The following is a 22,507-nucleotide window of genomic DNA, read 5'->3' as shown; positions in this document are numbered from 1 at the left end:
TTTTTCTTCTTCTTCTTTTTCTTTTTTTGTATCCCTTTTACCTTTTATCAGGTGGCTCGACTCTTTCATTTTGTCTCCTCTTTGGACGTCAGAGAAGGGCAGGTAACCCTGTTGAGAGGTGTGACTAACTCCAAACCGATCCAGCCTGGTAGAGAGGCCCGCCAGCTGTCTCTACCGGCCAGCCTCTGGTCTGGATCAGAGGCAGGTGTCTTGCTGCCCCGACACCTCTGTGTGGCATGTGTGACTCCGTGCCAGACACACAGGCTGGCTGAACATTGTCGTCATACCAGAGCCTGTTAGAGTGTTCACCTGACAGCCTCTAACATGTGACTAACTTACTCAGCCTCACCCCCTTTGTTTAATGCCTGAAGAATGAACTGAATTTGTACTGATGCTCTCCTGGTAGAAATCCCCATCTCTTTCTGTTTTGTTTGTTAATCCAGTTTTATGTCCTAAATAAAGCCTGCTCTCTGTGTGGCATGCTGAGGTGGGGAAGCTGTCAGTGGGCTGGCTGTGCCGTGAGGGTTAGCAGGAAGCCCTCCCTCTTCTTGAATTACCCCTGGGAAATGCGGTTCTGTCAGTGGCTTTGCTGCCGATTGCCTGTTTCACTAAAACTGTTCCCTTTTATCCTCACGGTCATCCAAGGTGAGCACTGGGTGCTCGGGGGAAATGAGGTGAGCTAGAGTTCACACTCGGCTGCACCTTCCCCTGTGACGTGGTGGCTCCCTCCCTGCTCAGGGCCCTAAATTGTTCCATTTCTGAAAGTACCTGCTTTACCTCTCCGTTCTGGTTTAATTTCAGTTAAATACATGGGCCATGGTGGTGCACACTTGCAATCCTAACACTTAGGAAGTGGGGGAAGGATAATGGGGAGCTCAAGGTTACCTCAACTACATTGTGAGCTTGAGGCTAGCCTGGGCTATATGAAACCCTGTCTCCAAAATGAAAAATAGGAGCTAGAGGGATAGCTCAGTGGTTGAGAACCAGGTTCAGTTTCTAGCATCCGTGTAGTAGCTTGTAAACATCTTTAACTACATCCAATGCCTCCATGGGCACCGGACATAAACGTGGTGCACATACATGTAGGCAAAAACAACAATACACATAAAATAAGTAAAAGTTAAAACCAAACCAAAACTGCCTGCATTGTTTTGGATTGAAGACCTTTGTCACTGTCACAGAATCCCCGTATTCACAAAATGAGGTCCTCGGGGTCATCTTGGAGATTGCTCTGTGTTGCTGGAAATTCAGTTGCACTGCTTCCCTAAAAGAGTGTGTGAGCCTTATGCAAGATGCAAAAGGGATAAAAGAGGGTGAGGTCACCCCTAGCCCTAGCCCCCGGTAAAGCCTGTCACCTGGAGCCGTGCTTCCACCAGACAGATACAGTCATGGGCACTGGCAATGCGTAACTCAGCCCATCCAAAACTTATTAAAAACTGCCCAACAAATATAGCTATCTTAGGCTGGGGGTGTGGTCAAGTCAGTTGAGTGCTTGCTTAGCATGCACAAATCCTTGGGTTCATATCCTTAGTACTACATAAAATAAGTGTGGTTTTGGTTCCTCCTAGTGGTCGAGAATGAAGGCAGGAAGATTAGAAGTTCAGAACTATCCTTGGCTACTTAGCAAGTTTGAGGTCAACCTGGATACACGAAACCCTGTCTTAAAAAAAATAAAAACAACCAGGCATGGTGGCATATGTCTTTAATCCGAGCACTCGAGAAGCAGAGGCAGGCAGATTTCTGTGAGTTCAAGACTAACCTGATCTACACAAAGAGTTTTAAGTCAGCCTGAGCTACATCATGAAACCCTGTCTCAAAACAGCCAAAAAGACCAAAAGCCCTCTTTCCACATGGTCCACATATTTTCACAACCAAGTTCCCCAGAAGGGGCTCTCCCCTGGAGCACTTTGCCTCACAGGTATGTGACCTGTCCCTGTGTCCTACTCTTGTGAATACATCCCAAGGCGTGTCCAACAGAATGCCCCTCAGGTCTGGGCCCCTGGCTGATAGATAGGAGTGGGGTGGGTGGTTCCCTGTAGCCACTTCTCTCAGGCAGCAACATGATAGATGCCCACATGCTGATGATTTCCAGCTCCTTGGCCCTAATGTGTGTCAAGTAGAAAGGTGGAGTCAAGACTGCAATAGTAAACTGTCTGGAGGGGAAGACCAGCAGACAATGCCCAGAGTTAAGTGCATTTACGTGGAGAACAGGGAGCAGGATAGATGCCATGGAGAGCGTGTTGCGGGGAGTCTGGATATTTATCGAAAGCTGCTCAGAGAAGTGCAGCTCTTTTCATTACCTAGACGTCGTTAACTCAAGTACCACTAAGAAAGGAAACCTTGCTAGTGAAATGGGATATGATGCCTTCCACTTAGAGTGTTCACTGCTTCTGATTTAACACACTTCTAGACTGAGATTTAAAAAAAAACTCTAATGCACACAATTAAAGGAGCACAGAAGCACAGTAAACAGGCTAAGGTCTGACTAACCCCATTGCTCACTGAATCACCACAGCTTAGCCATCCATGGATGCCTGTGCTAGTAGCCCTTTCTCTGGTTCTTGCAAAGGACGAGTGATACAGGGCCGTTATTTCTGGAACCTTCATCTCGCAGTGAATACCTACTGTGCCCGTGCTATTGATCCTTGATGGTTCCAGAAAAGATCAATGGAATCTTAGATATTCCCTTCTCCTAGCTGAACACTCAGAATCTTCCATTGTCTCCAGTCTCGCCACAGGTGATAACCAAGTACACTTGTGTGTAGGTGAGACGGTGATATCAGACGCAATATTACGAAACCCACTGCAGCTCTCAGAGGTGGAAGACTGTATTTATGACCTGACAAAAACCATTTATGAAAAAACTAGGAGAGGATGGAAGTTGTCATTATTACAGCATGGCTCTGGGCAATGCGCTGTGACTCTCTTTTCACCAGTTCCAGGATCTGAACCATCCTTGAAGGCAGAGAGAAGGAAGCAGGGTAGGATTTTCTCCTTCTGCATATCAGGAAGAGAAAATGTCTCCCCAGCCGCAAACCCCTCAGCAAATCTCTCCTCATACCCTATTGGACAAGACGGTGGTATAATGCCAGCCATAGCTGCAAGGGAGGCAGGAAAAATTAAGTTTTGGTTTTTTTTTTTTGTAATCATTTGAAGAATGAGGACTGGGAAATGGCTCAGTCAGAGTAAAGCACTTGCTATGCAAGGATGAGCATCTGAGTCCCCAGGACCAGTAGAAACGTCAGGTGTGGTAGCACATGCTTGTGACTCCTGTATTGGGGCTGTTTGATGCAGACAAAGGGTTCCCAGGGTAGCCGAGCCTAATTTGGTGAACTCCAGGTCAAGGAGAGATCCTGACTCAAAGGAAGTAGACAGTGTTCCTGAGGATGTCCTCTGATCTCCACATACACAAATACACACATGCCCCAAAATACCTGTGTGCAATACATATACACACATATTCAAAAGAAAAAGATGCATATGGTGGTACATCCCTTTAATACCAGCACTTGGGAAGCAGACACAAATAGACCTTTGTGAGTTCAGGCCAGGCTGGTTTACATAGTAAGTTCCAGGCCAGCCAGGGTTACATAGTCAGACGCTATCTCAAAAAAGAGGAAAAAAAGGTCTCAGTATGTAGCTCTGGGTGTCCTGAAACTCACTCTGTAGACCAGCCTGGCCTCCAGCTCACAGAGATCCATCTGCCTCTGCCTCCCAAGTGCCGGGATTAAAGGTGTACGCCACTATGCCCTGCTTATGTTATGCTTCTTCAAACATAGAAGATCCAGAATTATTTTCCCAAAGTAGGGAAACAAGTGTGGCAGATAGAAGCTCTTCCAGAAGACGACAGCTCCCAAACAAAAGATGGGGGTTCTCCTGAGCACAGCTAAAGAAGGCCTCATGGACGGTAAACGCGAATGAGGTTGAGCAGAGATTCGAGTGAGAGGCATGTTGTTTTCAGACATCTCCAGCTGTTCTGATTTATTTTTCAGGATTCCTTTTCCCATGCTTCTGTGGTTCCCTTTGGCACTGGGCTTGGTCCTGAGCCATCCTTATGTCCTCTTTCCTAACTCTCAACCTTCCTGATGCTGGTCATATTGGAGCTGCGCTGACTCAGCTTCTCTGAGTGAAACTGAGCCCTTTGGCAAATGGGCACGTAATGTGTAGACTGCTGCTTCCCTCATGTCTGTGGCAGAGCATTTACAAGATCCAAAAGATGTTGATGGAGTTAGTCCCTGACCAGTTATTTGGGCTTGGGGTATTGAAACCTGGCCTGGTCCTTTTGGCCATAAGTTGTCTTTTCTTTCACTGATATCAATAGCAACTTAGGTGTGGCCAACAGCAGGCAGCAGCAACAACCATCATCTTCAGTAGCATAAAAATAAGATAGAGCTGGGTGGTGGTGGCACACGCCTCTAATCCCAGCACTCGGGAGGCAGAGGCAGGTGGATCTCTGTGAGTACAAGGCCAGCAACACAGGCAACCTATCAGGGGCCTCGTTCCTGTAGAAAACTGCCTGGAAAGATGGCTCCGTGGTTAAGAGTATTTGCTGCTCTTCCGGAGGACTCAAGTTTGGTTCCCAGTGTCCGTGTCCAGCAGCTCACAATTGCCTGTAACTCCAGCTCCAGGGGATCTGATACCTTCTTCTCGCTTGGCCAGTGCATGCTTGCTCACACACACACACGCATGCTCACACACACACACATGCATACGCATGCTCTCTCTCTCTCTCTCTCTCTCACACACACACACACACACACACACACGCATGCTCACACAAACACACTCACGCACGCATCCTCACACACACACACTCACGTGTACACACACACACACACACACACACACACACAGAGATAACTTTAAGTGAATAATCTTCAAAAAGGTAGCACTCCCTGAGTCTTACCTGCAGCCATCAGTTGCCAGTAACTCCTCAGCAAGGCAGGACTTCCGTGAATTTGATCAAAGCACATCACATGCATCATGAAAGCCTCAAATAATAAGTGGAAAAATAAAACTATAAAAAATAAAATAAATTTAAACAACAACAACGGAATGTCACTAGCCTCTCCCCTGCCCTGAGGCACACCTGCACACCCAGAGGTACACCCAAGCCTGTCTTTGCCTTGGTCCTTTCTCTTCACACAGACCCGCCACTTGGGACCAGGTGGGGGGGGAGGGTGTTTGTTTTTTCATCCACACAACACGTTTACCTTGCTTTCCTAAACAAAAGAATACATTCACACTGAGTTTCACTCCACAACTCCTTCACTATTTGAAGTGGTTAGTTCGGCAGTAGAGTTTTTTTTTTTTTTTAATATTTGTTCCTTCCTGATTCCTACCTTTTGGGTATTTTATGAAACCCAATATGCCCAATCTGAGTAAATGTACCTTGTAAACCGTCTCAGCTTCACAGATTTAAAAAAAAAAAAGGCTGTTGTCATACATTGAAACAACACTGTCTACATTTTATAGCCTTTGGGAAGAAGTTGAGTTAAGCGCATAGATTATTAGGTTTTGAGTTTGTATCCAGATTCTGAGAACTGAGGATAACATGGCCATATATAGACTTTTACTGGTGGGAAGCCAGCAGCCTCCAGCCGTCTCTAGAGAGTAGGGATTGTAGTGGGGATGTCCCTGAGGTGCATAAAACCCTGAGTTTGAGCCTATCACTACATAAACTGGGCGTGGTGCCCCATGCCTGTAATCCTAGCATTTGGGAGGTGAAGGCAAGAGGATCAGGAGTTCAAGATCATCCTGGCAGGTATGTGCCTACATTGCCAAGCAGCAAGTTCAAGGTTAGCCCTGGACATGTGAGAACCCTATCTCAAACAAAAGTGAGGGAGCTGGAGAGGACAGTGATCCTAGCTACAGATTTCCCTGGGTCTGAAAGGGACGAGAACATCTCTAAAAGAAAGGGGGAGCCCCAGAGGTGTCCCTGGAACATACCTGCACAAGTGTACCCGGGAACCTGAGGAGAGGCAACCCAGGGGCTTTTCTTCTGCCTTGTCCACTCACAGAGCAAAGGTCTCTTGGCCGTTGTCACATCTCCTGCCTGTTCCCATTAGTGCCCATAAGCCCATGGTCAGGCCTCTAACAAGTGCTCTCCTGTATTGTGTCCAGGGACAGGGTGCCTTGTCGGAGAGACTGCGAAGCTTCAGCATGCAGGACCTCACCACTATCAGGGGTGATGGTGCCCCTGCTCCCTCAGGCCCCCCTCCTCCAGGGACTGGGCGGTCCAGCGGCAAACATGGTCAGCCCAAGATGTCCAGGAGTGCTTCTGAGAGTGCTGGCAGCTCAGGTAGGTCTGTCCCCTCCCTTTCTCACTCCTGGGCCTCATTGTCATTAAGAGGCACAGTACTGGATCACACACAAGGTATCCCTTGTCCCGTGGACCTGTCCAAACAGGTATTTGTTAGACTATACCAGGCCAGATGAAGAGCATAGCCTCTCAAGAAGCTGGCATGGGGACTGCCTTTGGCAGGAGAGGTTTCTCACACCAGAGGGTTATTTCTCCTTCATCATTGTCTGTGGAATCGGAGTGTTGGGTGCTAGTACCTGGGTCAAGTCTGGAGCAGGAGGCGTAGTCTGGACCTTGAGAGCACTTTCTATTCTCTCTGGCCCCATACTCAGGTCTTGTGACCCCTTGAGCATCTTCTCCCACTTCTCAGGGCTGGTGACACCCCTAGGCATTTCCTCATTTTCCCATCTCCACTTCATCTCTGACTATTTACACACTATGCATGCCCACAGCCTGCACCTACCATGGACCACTCTAGACCTGAGGTCCAGTTCGTGGAGAGGTCAAGACCTTCTAGTATCCGAAAATCTACCTCTGCTGTTTAACTCTTGTGGATAAGTGCTTAGCATGAGACCGCCCATATAGGTCTTCACCAGGAGCCTTGCTTAATATGTGGAGTCTTGGGCCTGTCTCCAAAGGTCTCAGTGAGACCCAGATGTGTAAACTGAGGTGTGAATCCAGTACCTAATCTATCCCTGAGGACTTGTTGCTTCTGGAGGTTGGTGCTATGGACTGGGAGCCATCAGTTTCCCAGATGGATCCTTAGGACATGACAGTGACTTGGGGAGCAGACCGGTTGCTAACAGAAAATGGCGAACGGCAGGAAGCATAGAGGACGATGATCGGTTGGTTACCACCTCCCCCTGAGGGCAGAAGAATATGGTCTTCCATAGCCAATGTCTGTCCTGCCCTTAAACGTGCAAACCAGGGCCTCCAAGGCACCTTGAACCCTTAACCTTTTGCTGTTAGAGGCATCATGAAAGGCACCTGGGCTCTGAGCCCCAGATCCTGACAGACCCACCTGATTCTGAGGGTCGGCACATGGTGTAGACGTGATAACACACTCGGGCCCGAACTCTCAGTACCATCAACATTCCCTGGTAGGATCCTGCAGCTTCCTCCCGTCTCAGGACCATGCCCCAGCTTTGGAGATCACAGCTTCTTTCCTTCCTTCCTTCCTTCCTTCCTTCCTCCCTCCCTCCCTCCCTCCCTCCCTCCCTCCCTCCCTCCCTCCCTCCCTCTCTTTCTTTCTTTCTTTCTGTTTTGTTTTGTTTTGTTTGTTTTTTGAGACAGGGTTCCTCTGTGTAGCTTTGGTGCCTGTCCTGGAACTAACTAGCTCTTGTAGACCAGGCTGACCTCGAACTCAGAGATCCACCTACCTCTGCCTCCAGAGTGCTGGGATAAAGGCGTGTGCTACCACCGCCCAGCAAGATCACAGCTTTTTGATGGGAGGTGTTTTCATTCTAGAAGCAGGGCAGAACTGGGGAGGAGGAGGTTTGGCTGTGAGGATTCAATTGGAATAGGCCAGGTAAGAGTACCCAAGACTGCCTGGTGCCAGCAGATAGTAAGTAGATAGTAAGTAGCTGTTGTTATAAATATTACTATTTCATTTCATCCAAGAACGTTCTTTACAATACTGAAAGTGTTCAGGAGACGAATGGGCGTCTCTGTGAGGCGGCCAGTGTTGGAATGGCCCATAGCAAAGTTGAAAGGTCAGGTAGAGCATCCTGCCTTGGCTGGGAAGTGGGCCCAGATAGCCCTGTATCCCTCTCCCTCTACGGGTCTATTTTGTCAAAGAAGAACCAAGAAGAAGCAGCAGCTCAGAGAGGTCACACACTCTGCCAGAGCCACACAGAACCAGACCCTAGACCTCCTCCACAGACCACCTCTTGATAGATTGTTCAGGTCAGGGCTCAGACGGAAATGAGAGGAGGCAGGCTGGGTCTCAGAGATGATGGGGCGTCTCCAAGGCCTGAAACAGCTCCCCCAGCAATAGGTAGAAGGAAGTCCGGGATGGTTTGTTTTGGTGTTGACAGGAGTGGTGTGATCCCTTGCCGTTCTGAGACCTCCCTTCCAAGCATAGAGGTGTGGAGGTGCTGGGGAGATCAGGGAGTATGGCCTCTCCCAGTCACCTCAGGAAGAGAGACAGATATGATGCGGATCAATTCCTGGGTATGGAGTAGAAGCGTCCATGTTGGAGCTGGGGCTGTCGTCCATAAGGTGAGAGACAGGGTCCCTGGGAAGAAGTCTGGCAGAAGAAGCAATGGAAGGGAAAATGGGTTTGTTTTGGTCCACAGTATGAGGGCACAGGCCATCATGGGCCGTCATGGCCAGAAAGGCATGGTAACCTTGTGGAATACAAGGCTATGGTCAGAGGTCAGAAGTCAAGAAACAGAGAGTACTGGAAGTTAAGGCCTGCCCCTTGTGACTTCCTTCTTCCTGCAAGGTCCTCCTCCTTCCAAAACACCATCACCAGCTGGGCACCAAGTGCGCAAACACAGGGCTTCATCCTGGCTAGGTGACACTGAGCCTGTAGGATGTGGAAAATGCCACACCGGGAAGCTGATGCAGTGAGGCAGTCAGCACACTTGTTCCTGCTGGTTCCTGTGAGCCAGCTTCCTGCCCCAGTTCCCTGTGCTGCCAGCCTTAGGGCTTTTCTCACAGGGAGGATCTGACCTTGGCAGGGAGCAGACCCCAATCCCTTCAGCTTTCTCTTGAGGAAAAGGCCCCATCGCCTCTTACCATTGTGAGGAGAGATAGGGAAAAAAAAAAAAAAAAGATCATTTTCAGACTCCAAACAGATGGCAGGAGCTGAAGACAGTTTAGGAGAAGGAACAGGGAACAGCATGGCTGCAGGCTGTGTCTGCAGCACCTGAAGCCCCAGATTCAGTGGGCATTGGTGGGTCTTGAAAGCAGGATACCCCATGGAAACGCACAGCCCACAGTGGGTTCTTACATAATTGTTTTTATAGTAATGTACAACCAGATGTGATGACATATGCCTTAACCCTAGCATTCAGGGGGCAGAGGCAGGAAAATCTCTGTGAGTTCAAGACCAGTTTCATTTACATAGTAAGTTCCAGGTCAGGGCTACATGGTGAGACCTGTCTAAAAAAAAATAGATAGGCAGGACAGCGGTGATGCCAGCCTTTAACCCCAGTACTCGGGAGGCAGAGGCAGGTGGATCTCTGTGAATTGGGGGCCAGCTTGGTCTACAGAGCAAGTTCCAGAACAGCAGGACTACACATAGAATCCTTGTCTCAAAAAAAAAAAAAAAGAGTAGGTAGGTAGGTACATAGGTAGTAGGTAGGTAGATACATAGGTAGGTAGGTAGGTAGGTAGGTAGGTAGATGATAGCAGGGGCTGGAAAGATGCTATATTTCTATAAGCATAAGAACTTGAGTTCGGGTCCCCAGAGTCCACAGAAAAGCCCCATGCAGTAGCACAAGCCTATAGTGCCAGCACTGGGAAGATTGTAACAGGAGGACCCTGAGACTTGCCCAGTGAACTCATCCTGGTCAAATGGTAAAGCGGAGAGCAAGAGAAGAAGCCACTGTCGCCTTTACACTCACAAGCAGGAGCAGGCTCACCCTCACATGCATGTGCACACAGATATGTACACACAACAATATACATAGACTACAGAATAATACAGTTTTCAAGAACACAGTTAAACAAAAAGATGCAGTAGATGCTGAGATTCATGCTTCTTGAGGAAGGAGATTGGGTGAGGTACGGGGTGGACGCAATGGAGTGTATCCAGGACACAGCGTGGTCAGCTTGAGACCTGGGGACAAGATCATTTGTTCTCTGCATCTCGAGGACAGAAATAAGACACAGAAACTGTAGAGGTGTGATTATTCTGCCTGCAAGCGTCTAGCAGACAGACCCTGGTTCTGCCTCCCTCTCCAGCCGACCTCCACTTGCCTGCCACAGGCCTCGTACACAGCGCCCTGCGTGCGGCATGAGGAGAACACAGGACCTGAGTTTGGTAGATGGAGAAGCATAGCTTTCTGCTACCTCTCTCAGCAACCGGGGTGAGGCCGGGCCACACACCAGAGCTGACTCACCTGCTTGGAGTTTGCCCTCTGGTTTGAAAGGCTGGGGCAGGCAGCACTGATTGCCCTCCCTGCGGAGTGAATGAGAGGGAGGGACCACGCACTGGAATGACTGGCATTACCACCAGGAAGGGTACACCAGGAGTTGAGCGGATGAAGGGAGCCTTCCATAGATTCTGAGTCACTGGCTCAGCATGGACTTAGTGAGCACGTACTATCTGCCAAGATCCACATGGTCTGGAGACCAATGAGTGCGGCGTCCAAACCAGTCGCCCATTAGACCTTCTGCCACGTGCTCAGACACTAGTTCACTGGGGTTCAGAGACCAGTCTGAGGAGCTTTCCTGAAGGATTCTCTGAATCAAAAGTCTAGAAGGAGAGGTTTTGAGGAAGGGACACTTATTCCCAGGGGAAACTTTCTCAGTTCCCACCCCCTCAGAGTTCTAGGAGCAGGGCCTGACCTTAGAGGAAGCTGAATCCGAGGTGATCCCTTCCCACACCGCAGTGTCTGTAGGCACCCCCTTCTTCCTGGGGGGACTTCCCTGTTTGCGGGGGGGAGGGGCAGTTCCTGTTGGGCGGGGCCGTCTCTGACAGCGCCCTCACCCGATTCCCACAGTGTGTACCTGCTGCTCCTCCTGCAGGACCCGGAAAGGTGAGTAGCAGCCAGCCTGCCTGCAGCCTGCTGGATTCAGCTTGCTTCAGGGGGGCACTAACCAGGTGCTGGCCCCTGACCTGAGGGCTCCCTTTCAGCTGCACTGGCCAGATGGGGGACAAAACCCTTAAGGCAAGCAAACACACTGTCTTTCATTTCCATGGCCAAACCTCCCAGGAAGCTTCCGGCAGGACTCTGGCTGGGCTCAGTCACCTGAAGACTTGACTGAGCCTGGCAGATCCAGTGTCAGATGGTTCCTGGGGCCACTGCCTAAAGTTCCTTACCGCCTGGGTCCCTCTCAGGCTGCTGCTGGAGAGTCCAAACATGTGGCAAGTGAATGGCTCCAGACAGAGAGGAAAGGCAGGAAGCCGTTGTAACCTTTCATGACCTGGCCTTTGAAGTCAAGCTAGCACTTACTCTTGAGTTGTTCTCTTTGATGGCCGCCATGAGTCACCAAGCCAAACCTGTGTTCCACGAGAGAATTATACAGCCTCTTGGAAGGAATGTCAGAGACGCGTGTGACTCTTTAAGCCAATGTGTAGTCCCGCACATCCCTGTGCAGTGCATCCTGGGAACGCAGAGACTGCCCAAGCTCCACGGAAGGGAGGAAGCCCTGCTCAGGGAGCTCTGGCTTGCCACTTCCCAGCTGTGCCGCTTTGTGTGAGTCAGCTAACTGCCCTGAGCCTGTTTCTTCATCAGACAACAGAGCTGGGGCCCGTGCCTTCCTCCGTGCACCATAAAGGAAATGGCTGTTAAAAGGCTTTTGAAGGGGACTACTAATTGTATTTATTTGTGTTTGGAGTGTATGTGGACCTGTGATGTGTGTACTATGGCCTGTGTGCGGAGGTCAGAGAAAGACTTGGGGGAGTCGGTTCTCTCTTCACACAGTGTGAGTTTGGAGGATCAAATTCAGACCATCGGGCTGGGCAGCAGGCACCTTTTTTTGCTGAGCCTTCTCTCTGGCCTGTGACTATTTTCACAGGCTGGACTAGCCAGATGCGCTCAGGATTCTGGGACTCCCACTTCTAGACAGACACTCTTGCTGTTGCCATGCTGCCATTACTGGAGCGTGAGTGACAGCTGGCGGAGCTGTGGCTCTCTGGGGCCAGCTATATGCTCTCTTAGAAGATGTTGCCTGAGCTTAACCACATGCATTAGGGACTAGGGAAGGTCCTGGGTAACGAAAGCCAGAAGTCCCAGACGAGTGACAGACAGGAACTCTGAGCAGGGACACAGTGGGAGAGAAGCATTCAACCAGTCTTTACCAGCGGGTGTCCAACTGGGACCTCCCAGTCCATCTGGGAAGCTGGGGCCTTCCATTGTTAGACACTGGCACATAGGTCTGGTAGACTTCCTAGTTCATAGGAAATGGCACTTCAGTGTCCCCAAGAAGGTCATGGTCATTTCTGTCTCCCAGTCTGCATGTTAAATTGTAAATTCCAGGATAGTACTGCCTGGGACAAGGTCGGTTAATATTCCATCCTTTCTGACCCATTCTTCCTCCTGGCTCTAGGATGCCTTCACCTATGGGACACGGATGGCTTTATAGTCGAAGTCTCTTACCAGACAATTAAACCAGCTGCTGGTGGGGACTGGTGGATTCTGTAGGCCACTGCGACAGGTGTCTCTGAGTGGATGGGGACTCAGGAAAGTGGAACAGCCAGTAGCAATTCCTGGAAGCATCCAGCTGGGTTGGCTCTGCTTGGAGTCTCCCCAGCCCTGTCTTTTGCAGGCCCTGATCTCCTAGGGTCCTGCTAACACCCAGTGTTCTAGAACTTTCTCCCTGACCCCTAGAGCTCTATGTAAGGATCCATCCCTGATTCCTCTACAGTGTGTCCCTCTATGTCCTTAGAGACAACTCTCCACTCTCTGGGCCTCCTAAAGACTTCTGTGGTCCCTCCAGCTCTCTGTGAGAGAAGGGCACTCCACTGGGAAGTACTGGGATGTTTGTCTGACACCTGGAGCTGGAAGCTTCAACGCTTTTTGAAAGGACTCCTGTGGGTCTTGGGTGCTTTCCTCCTGATCCCCAAAAATTGTGTCACATGGGTGGTGTTCACTCCAGAGAGTGGGAAGATTCTAGGCATCCTTAGAGACTTAGGACCTTAGGATCCCTGAGCAGAACTGAACTTTCTAAATGATTTGCAAATCCAGCTCTCAATTCAGGACAGTGGAGAAAGGTGGGCATTTGGGAGGCTGATAGTTACTTTAGAGGGCAGTGACAGCCATGGCATTAGTGCTCCCAGGTCCAGCAAGCAGCAGATGTTAGACAGAGCCTCTTCTAACCTGTGCCTCCCAGACACCACAGCATTCTCTCCCTACCTCTGCTTCATTCTGCCTGTCGGTTTCCTGATGGCTCCTGCATATTCCAGTCTCTTTGTAGATGCATCTGTTATTGCCCCATCCACCACCTTCCCTCCCGTCCTTCTCCTTCCCCGAGCTGCCTGTCATTAATCAGTATCGGGCCCTTTCTAAAACCGAGTTTGTGGGGCATAAATTTAAGTACATGTGAGTTTTATTCGAAAGCTCCTTCTCTAACAGAATGTTCTTTCCTCTCTCCTCGGTGACTGCTGGGGACCTGGATGTAAGTGTTCAGACAGGCATGTCCTTTCAACGCCTTTGCTGCCTTGCCTCACTAATGTGTGTCGCGTGGGATGTATGCTAACCCGGGTGTCGTGCAGCGCTGTGGGTGGGTGACTCAGGGCTTGGGCCTGGCAGTTCTGTTCAGGTCTTTAAAGGGCTTAGACTTCTCAGCCCCTCTTTTGCACCATCCAGTGTTGAGCCTGACCCTAACATATGTGTGTGTAGAAGACAACAGGGACCCCATGTCCTTAAGTAGAAACCACCAACCTTGACCCAACCGTGACAAACCAGTGGGCTACAGGCCTGGGCTGCCATTGCTGCCATTGGGAGGAGTGTGGCATGAGAGAACCTGTACCCAAACAAGTTCTCGGGGTCTTGGGGTGTGGTCCACTGCTAAGGCTGAGGACATTAATTAGATCACAAGTCTATGCAAATCTATAGGCCCACTCCTGAGTTTCCTGCCCAGTCAGTTGTCCTGCTCCCTCTAACTGGCGGCACCCTTCAATGTGGCCAATTTCACTGTGGCTTATTTCTTATTTATTCTGCTGCTTGTTCCAAAAAGGAAATGAATGTGAAGGAAATATATGTGAAATGGTTAATCAAAGTAAGCGGGGGGAAGAAAGTTGAGGGACGTGAGAAGGAAGAATTAGAATTAAGAGAAAATTCTAATGCCGGCCACCTGGTCATGGAGCATCAAAGACTGGGTCCCCTGGACAGATCACTGGAGAGGGAAATACGGTTAGCCAGTGTCCCCAGTGCACTGGAGCTCAGAGGCGAGGCTTGTCCATGGTTACTTTCTGTCCTGAGAGAGAGATAATATACAAAGGGGCCAGGGACTCAGCTTAGCGGTAGGCCCCTGCCTGGCATGTGCAAAGCCATGGATTTGATTTCCCACACTCACCAACAACACACGTGACAGACTTACAGGGACCATCACAGCAGTTGGGGCTGGTTTTAGGCGGGTTCTGTGTTGCTTCCATCTGAAGCTATTTCTGTGCCCCAGCCACCCACACTGGCCTCCTTTGTCCCCAGCCTCTGCCAGATCAGGTCTGGCTTCTGCTCCTGCCTGTGTATCTGGAATGACCTCCACTCCTAGGAGTCACGGGATTACTTCTTTGCAAAATATAGTCCTTGTTCAAGGCTGTGGTGGAGAGCATGCGCGAAGCCTTGTTAACAGTTTCAGTACTGAGATGGGCATTGGTTTTTGTTTGTTTGTTTGTTTTATTTTGCTTTTGTGCCTGAGACAGCGTCCCCACACTGTAACCAGACTGGCCTGGAACTCACTGCGTGGCCCAGGTTGACCCACGGCAATTACCGGCGTGCATGCCCAGCTTATGAGCAGCTCGTTAGTATTGCAGTTAATGTGGGGTTGGGATGCTCAGCCTCGGTGCCTTCTAGTGGGTGGAATGAGTAATTAGATACCCAAGGATCTTGCTGTGTCTCTGGATTATCTTCTGATGCCTGTGATGATTAGTATAGGGAAAGTCCTGGAAACAAGGTTTAAAGGGTGCAGCACACAGCTGATCAGAGGCCCAACTTCAGCCAGTGCCCAACCCCATCCTCAGGATGCAGTTTTTTGCTGGGTGGGGCTCTCCAGGATGCTTCTGCCTTTTTACCTTGGCCTGAGAGCTTTGAGTCCTGGGTAGGCCTGGACCTTATTCTTCCTCCCGGGCAGGAGGAATCTGTAGCTGGAGGAATGTCCTGGTTATCAAGTGTCATGCTCCGGTGCAGACCAGAGCCGAGTTCTCTGAGATGCCAACAGGCTTCCGTTTAGGTTTCTGGAGTGGTTGTACCGGCTAAATGCTAATCCTTCCTCAGATACTCAGAGGACATGAGGGAGGAGCAGCCACAACCCTACAACCTAAGGAAGTTTTCCGCTGAGCTGAGACAGGGTAGCAGGCAAGAGCCAGGGCATGTGGCAGGGGCCACAGGGTACAGACTCTAAGCATTACTGGGGGCCTGGAGCAGCGAAGCTCTGGAGGCCAGGGTGTTCAAGGAATTGTCACGGAGTTAAGTCCTCGAGTTCAACAAGCTGATTTAGGCAGGGGAAGGACAAGAAAACAACTGAACTTGAAGTCAGCCGACTAAGAGAAGCACAAAGTGATGTCAGGCCCTAAGAAGGCACAGCTGCTCCCTCCACTCCCGGCTCCGTTCTGCAAGGCCTGCTAAAGGCAGCCGTGTTCTTGTGCTGCCCTCTGCTGGCTACTATGGAGTACAGCAACAGAAACTGGACAAGTTCTTAGTTGTGGGCTTTTAGTTTTGTTCATACTGGCTGCTGTTGCAGGGCAACCAGCCCGCTGCTGGCAGATGGAGCCAGTTCTGAGCTGAATGTGATTTTAGGATCAGTAGCAGGGTACCCCAGAAAGCTCGGGTTTCTGCCTGCAGACCTCAGAGTGGTGGAGCTAGAGGAGCTGTGGGCCCTCTAGCTCTACCTCCTGTGGTCCTGGGTGGCAACAGCACACACAAAGAATAGAAAGACATGTCTGTAGATGCCAGATAAACTGGGTATACGCAGAGAATAATTTACATACTAACTAAGCCAGGGCATCCTGGCTCGGTAACACGACTGCATTCAATGAGCCAAGTTAATTCTGGAGCTTTGCCTATAGTTCATTCAAGTTAGCCTGAAGTAGGAATCTAGCTGTCAGGTGGGGGTGGGGTGGCAGATACATTCAGATTTTGCATTGAAATGAGGGCCCTCTGCTATCTAGCACTGGATCCTTTGAAATGAAAATTCTGCAGAGCTCAATTTAAGGCCATCCCTTGAGGTCTCTCGGCATGTTACATCCCGTCTCCCACAGAACGCCTAGTCCTGCGTGCACTGGGGTACCGACTGCACTGTCAACATCGGCCTGTGCATACAATTTAGAAAGCCGGGAGCCACTCCTCAGGAGCACAGCTCTTGTTTTTGGAGAAGAGGTTTCGCTGAGCGCTCTTCCGGTGCCAGCTCATGAATCTAAGCGTCAGGGCTTGACAAGTCTCAGCGTCTTCCCCCATCCTCCTGGTGGCTGTTCGGTGGTTTCTGAGCCTACAGTTGATTATCTGCAAGCTGCCAAGTCTTCCAGTTACCTTCTCACACACACACACACACACACACACACACACACACACACTCACACGCACACTTGCACACACTTGCACACACTCGCACTCTCTCTCTCTCTCTCTCTCTCTCTCTCTCACACACACACACACACACACACACACACACACACACACGGAAAAGACGGTGCAGCTTCTTTAGACCTTGGTCCCTGGTTGTCCTAACAGGTTTGTTGTGCTGTGTACCTAATCTCACCCTCCTGCCCGCCCTTGCTCCTTTCTACGCTGCCCCCTCCCCACTGAACTTTGTCTTCTTTGTTAGATGGACATTAAGTGGTTGAGGGAGATGTGAATGAGGGTGGTGTGAAGTCATGGGAGCCCCACCAGGTCCAAAGCCCACTGGCGTTTTCTGACGAGGAGGAGGAGGACCTGTTGGAGTTCATGTACAAGTATAAGTCACCGAGGAGGACGGAGTTGCCCCTGGAGGTACATGGTGTCTGGGGCGGGGGGCTGGAGCAGATGTTTGCACTAGAGATCTGGGGGTCCTGAGAACAGCATCACTTGGAGTACTCAACATTCTCTGAGTGCTTAGAGGGGAAGTGACTTCCCCATCAAACAGGTAGGATACGCCACCAGGTAGCCTCTAGCTATGTGCCAAGTGTGTGTGTGTGTGTGTGTGTGTGTGTGTGTGTGTGTGTGTGTGTGTTTGTGTTTGCATGCACACATACATGCACACACATGTGGAATCAGTTCGAGGGATGGAAATCAGGTCATGTGAGAAAGTCATGATTCCTGTCACAAAATTAGAGGGACTGGCCCGGCAGTGGTGGCACACACCTTTAATCCCAGCACTCGGGAGGCAGAGGCTGGCCGATCTCTATGAGTTTAAGGCCAGCCTGGTCTACAGAGTGAGTTCCAGGACAGGCTCCAAAGCTCCAGAGAAACCCTGTCTCGAAAAACAAACAAACAAACAAACAAAAATACAAAACTAGAGAACCCTGTGAGAATGAGATGAGATGCTCAGAGACATCCCCTTATCCCCTTCATAAGCACGAGGCCTAGTTTTCTTGTTCCCTCAGGAATGGAAGCTACAGCCCCCTCAGATGTAGGAGTCCCTTCATTCCTGCCCAAGATGGATCGTTCACATTCTCTCATATGTTATTTTCCACACCTCTTCTTCAGTGCTGAGGATCAGACCAGGGCCTCCCATATATATTAGCACACATGCTACCACGGAGTTACGTCCCCAACCAGCCGGTGTGGATTAGTTCTAAGTTCTGGACTAGTGCTGTCCGGCCTCAGAGCCTGGGAAACCTCATAATGGAAAAATTCACTTTAAATATCCCAGGGCTCAAGGGATCATACTGTGTGTGTGCGCTGTGCGTGCGTGCACTCCACAGTCTCACTCTATAGCCCATAATGGCCTCAATCAAACCCAAACGCCCTCTGGAGTGAATGCTGGCCACAGACTCCCGCTCCTCCGCCTCTGCATTCTATGGTCACAGGTGTGCACCACCACACCTAGCTGTGGTTTGTTTAAAGCGTTGCACACAGCTCCCTTGCTAATGTCTAAGAAATGGGTGCCTAAAAAGGGAGGCTTTCATTGCTGCTGTCTCAGTCTCCATCCAGAAGGGACAGTGAACCTTTCCTACCAGTGAAACCGTGGCCTGGGGGATCTGGGGGATGCTGAGCCCGTTCCCCACTGGAGTCAGTCACCAGCAGATAGTGACGAAAAGAACACAGGCCTCACCTCAGTCTGATGTCCCACTCCCTGCACCCAATCCAAAGCCCTCTGCTGTGGGGGTGTACAAACCACTGTGAGGAAGAGGAACTGGAGGTGTGCATCTCCTAGGGCGAGTGCTCACGTAGCCGTGTATGTGCCCAGGTATGAAGCACATCTGTCAGCTCAGCTCACTCTGGAGGCTGAAGCAGGAGGATCAACACAAGTTTGAATCCAGCCTGGGCTACAAAATGATCTATCTCATGACCACTGTCTCAAATGAACAACACTGATCAGACCACTATGAGAGACAAAGGTAGCTGTGTGGCCAGGCAGGTCAGAGTCAAGGGGTCTCCTAGACCAGCTCAGGGGGACCAGAAGTGTACAAGGCAGAGAAAGGAGCAATAGGACTTCCCGTCAGAAGGGACGGTGGTTAACAGTACGGGGGAGAAGCTCAGGCTGTGGAGAGTGGGTCGGGGCCAGCTCTGGGGACCCTATTGGGTGGCGTGCTAGAAGAACACCTTCCCTTTTCCTTATTTGGATCATAAGGCCTCCTGTGGCTTGTGCCTCCCTGAGAGAAACAATCCCCACAGTCATGGTCGGGGAGAGGAGGTGCTCTTGACCTTTGTGGTGTGGCCTGCTGGATACTAAAAGGTTTCACATCTGAAATAAAGACTGAAGTTTGAAGCATACACCAGAAAACAGTTCCCAGAGGAAACAGAAATAAGCAAAGGCCTGGAGCTGTCTTCCTTTGGACTCAGGAAGGCGTGATGGCCTTCTCAGGGGGCTCAGTCTCACTTCACATGGTGCAAGGGTGGGACCGTAGGAGCTGATTCCTGTTGTGGGGACCCCAGCTCCACCTGCTAGGGAAGCTGGCCAAAGAGGGTGATGTCTCTATCCCTTCCCCAGATGCTGTCTCCCAAGCTCCCCCACTTCAGTCACATGAAGGATGCCCTGTCTCTGCTTCCTCTACCAGGCACCGCCTAGAATCCTTCGGTCCCGCTTCAGGAAGAAAAGTACCTCATCCTCGGCCACTGAAACCACGTGAGTGAGATGAGCCAACAGCACCGGATCCACAGATGTCTCTCCTCTGCCTTAAAGAGCTAGTCACTAGTACCACGGAAGTCCACAGGCTGGGTGTGCTTGAGTGTGCAGCCTCACAGACACGGCCTTTACTTACTCCCCTCTTCTGCCTTTAAGACTTTTCTGTTCTTCTTGTTCCTGCTGGGGAGAGGCTAAAGGCTAAAGGCAGTGGTAGAGGGTGACCTTTCCGTCTTCTGGGGTTAGTAATGTCCCGCAGCTGGATTGTCATTGTGGCCACAGTGTTTTTAGATACATAAGCTCTCTTACCCTGCTGCTGAGATGGACATTTGTAATTTATTTGTTGCATAGTTTTTGGTCCTGTAAATGCAAACGAAGTGATCGTTTTAAAAACCCTTTTTGTTGTTCAGGGTACTAATACATTGGACTATGATGTACATATTTACGGCTTTTAGCTTAATGTAATGAACTTGCAAGGGCTGCTAGAGGTTCTGATAAGTGAGAGGACTGCAACAAAATGGAAATGTAGACAAATATTTTGATTCTAGACAATGTCTCCAACCTGCTTACAGAGCCAGTGGCAGTAGGGCATGTCTTCTCCTGCAGGAAGGTGGCCCACGTCCTTCACGTGGCTGTGTAGTCAGCAGAGCAGAGCTGAGTCGGAGCACAGGCTCTCGGCAACAGGAAGGAAGGTTGCTGAGCCAGGGAAGAGGAAGGAAGTGCATCTCCTTGGGTTCAAGATCAGAAGCATCTGAGCCCTTAGGAGGGCATTGGAACTGCCTCAGGCAGGCAGATGGCTCACCCTTAGCAGAACCTTTGGGGGGAGGGGTGGAGACTCAGCTGCTGGAAGAATTCCAAGTATCTCAAATCACTCGGCAAGAGTATTTCTCCTTCAGGGACCAGTGCCGTGGTGGATTTCTCCAGGAGGAAGAACCTACATCTGAGCACCTTGTTTTAGAGAACACTAAGCAGAGAGGAAAAGCTAGAACTAGGCTTTGTTTCAGGTGTGCTCCAAAACCACCAGCTGCTCACAGAACCACAGGGAGGCAAGATCTGGGGAGGGCCGAGGCCGAGGTCCACCGGCAGCCGTGGCTTTTGCCCCCTCCTGGCTTCTGTGAAGATGGACGGGATGGGCTGACACTCACGCTCACTCCATGTCGTTGTGGATGTCTTACACAAGCCAGGACTGAAGGGACAACTTGACAAGTATCTGACTTAGATAGCACGGTGGTCTGCGGAGCTGCCCTCCCCTCTGAGAGCTGAGCCAAATTGTAGGGCTAGTCTGTTTGTGCTTAGAGCTGGTGTTTTCTTTCCGTGTAACGCATGCAGTGGTCCCAACCCAGTTACTCCTATTTGGATTGTATTTGTTCATAGCTACGCCCTGAGGACTAGAGAAGTAGTGTTGTATACCACATAGACCTGCAGTAACTGCAGGCTCCATTACAAACCGCTCCACTACTGAGCTAGACACGCATACGCTGGGAGACTGCCAGGCTACATTAGCTGCACGTTGGCCGCTTCACAAAGAGTTTCAGTTGAAGTTCATTGCTGCCAGATACACCTAGTGAAATTCTACCAACATGATTTTGTATTTTAGAACTAACCCTAGGGAACTAACCCAGAAGCTGGCGACTGGGAGGGCAAAGAGTCTGCCTATGGCCCACACCCATCTGAACCCGTTAAAAACATCTGTCCTCTTCAGTCAACCAACAGCTCCAGACAGGCGAAATGAGGCCCTGTACAATGTACAAACCTGTTGGTTGGGTGTGTCTGGGATGAAGAGAAACAGGTGCAGAAAAGCCTGAGAAGCAGCTTTGCAGCTCCCCCCCCCCAGCCCACTCCCCCAAAATAAATGGCTTTAGGAGCAGAGTTCAAGTCCTATTGTATTTTCACCATTTTACTACGGGAAGTCATAGCATGTCTAGGCTATTGAGCTTGTACTCAGCGATGCCAAACCCCAGTGTGAAGCACTCCTCTCAGACACGCCGTATTCTTGCTCGAGATTTAAAATAGAAAGGTATCTAAATCGTTGTCTTATTGTAAATGTAACTACTTTTCCTTCAAGTGTTGACTAGAGGGTCGTCTCCTCTCTTAAAGACACTCACTATAGAGCCAAGCGCAGCTGTCTTTGTTTCTCGAAAAATGTGTTTACTTTTCTGACAAGCTGTGCACTTGTATGTGGACTGACATACGATGTGAATGTCCCTGTCCGTGGAGTGGTGTGGTGCTGTCTAGACGAGAAAAATGAATGTTTCTAGTTTGCTGGCTTAGACACGGGCTGTTTACAAAGTGCTGGCTTGAAGGTCTGCACTTGTCTCAGCTTTGAGCTGCTCGCCTTGGAGGACATGGCCCACTTCTGAAGACGTGAGGTGAGAACTCACGCTCATCAACTGGAGATTTAGTCGTAACCTCTCCTGACTGTGTGGTTAGCTTGCTCACTCTGCTGGCCTTCGATGTGTACATTCTCCGCGGTAACCTGTCCATGTGTTTGTGTTAAGAGCGCTCATCGACCACAACGTCGCGTGGCCTTCCCAGTCTTCAGCTCGCACAGTATTTGAAGTGACGAAGGATGTGCTTCATCTTCGGACAGCGAACCCTCAGCAGCTGACGTTCTGGATTGTGACTGTGCACATTTCCTCTAGCTGATTTCTGAAGTCTCTCTAGAGTGAGCTCTGACTAAGTACCCTGAACTGTGTCTCTAAGGGATGTGAACTGCAGTATTCCGAAGGCTGAAGCTCTGCTGTTGTTATAATGCCTGGTAAATATCTTGAATAAAGTCTTAACCTTTTTCTTTTAAAAAAAAAAATTGTAATGTTGGGCTTATGAGAAAAGAGGAAATACTTTTTTAAAAAAGGATTTTTTATTTTAATGGTTTTTAAACAATTGTTGACCAAGACTACAAGTCATTTCTCACTGGTTCTAAGGGGGAGTACCAGGAGATGAGAAGATAAAAGCCGGGGATGGGAGGCCATGCACAAGCTACACCTTATCCCAGACACGTTTCTTAAGAAGTAGAGCATCTTACATATGGTTTGCGGGGAGGTGAGGGGCAGAGTCAGCAGAAAGCCATCGTACAGTGGGATGAAGTCAGCGAAGCTGATCAAGCAGTGCTGC

General features: G+C 50.0%; 1 protein-coding gene across 2 annotated transcripts in view; it reads left to right on the top strand.

Moving 5' to 3' along the window:
• The window catches only part of Reep1 (receptor accessory protein 1), a 104,819-nt gene extending 82,620 nt beyond the window's left edge, over nucleotides 1-22,199 (top strand). Inside the window, exons 6-9 of one of the 2 annotated variants that reach the window (XM_085690707.2) lie at nucleotides 6,124-6,301; nucleotides 10,975-11,010; nucleotides 16,967-17,118; nucleotides 19,329-22,199. In XM_085690707.2, coding sequence (XP_085546833.1) covers nucleotides 6,124-6,301; nucleotides 10,975-11,010; nucleotides 16,967-17,118; nucleotides 19,329-19,400 — 438 coding nt within the window. In that variant the 3' untranslated portion in view covers nucleotides 19,401-22,199. Of the gene's footprint in view, nucleotides 1-6,123; nucleotides 6,302-10,974; nucleotides 11,011-16,966; nucleotides 17,119-19,261 lie in introns of both variants that reach the window. The other variant, XM_085690708.2, reaches the window with a different exon arrangement.
• Nucleotides 22,200-22,507: the final 308 nt, after the last annotated feature.

Source organism: Myodes glareolus, chromosome 6 (genome assembly GCF_982192425.1).
Source record: "Myodes glareolus chromosome 6, mMyoGla1.1, whole genome shotgun sequence".
Classification (NCBI taxonomy): Eukaryota; Metazoa; Chordata; class Mammalia; order Rodentia; family Cricetidae; genus Myodes; species Myodes glareolus.
Note: the sequence above shows the minus strand (reverse complement) of the source record. Positions and strands in the feature narration are given on the sequence as shown.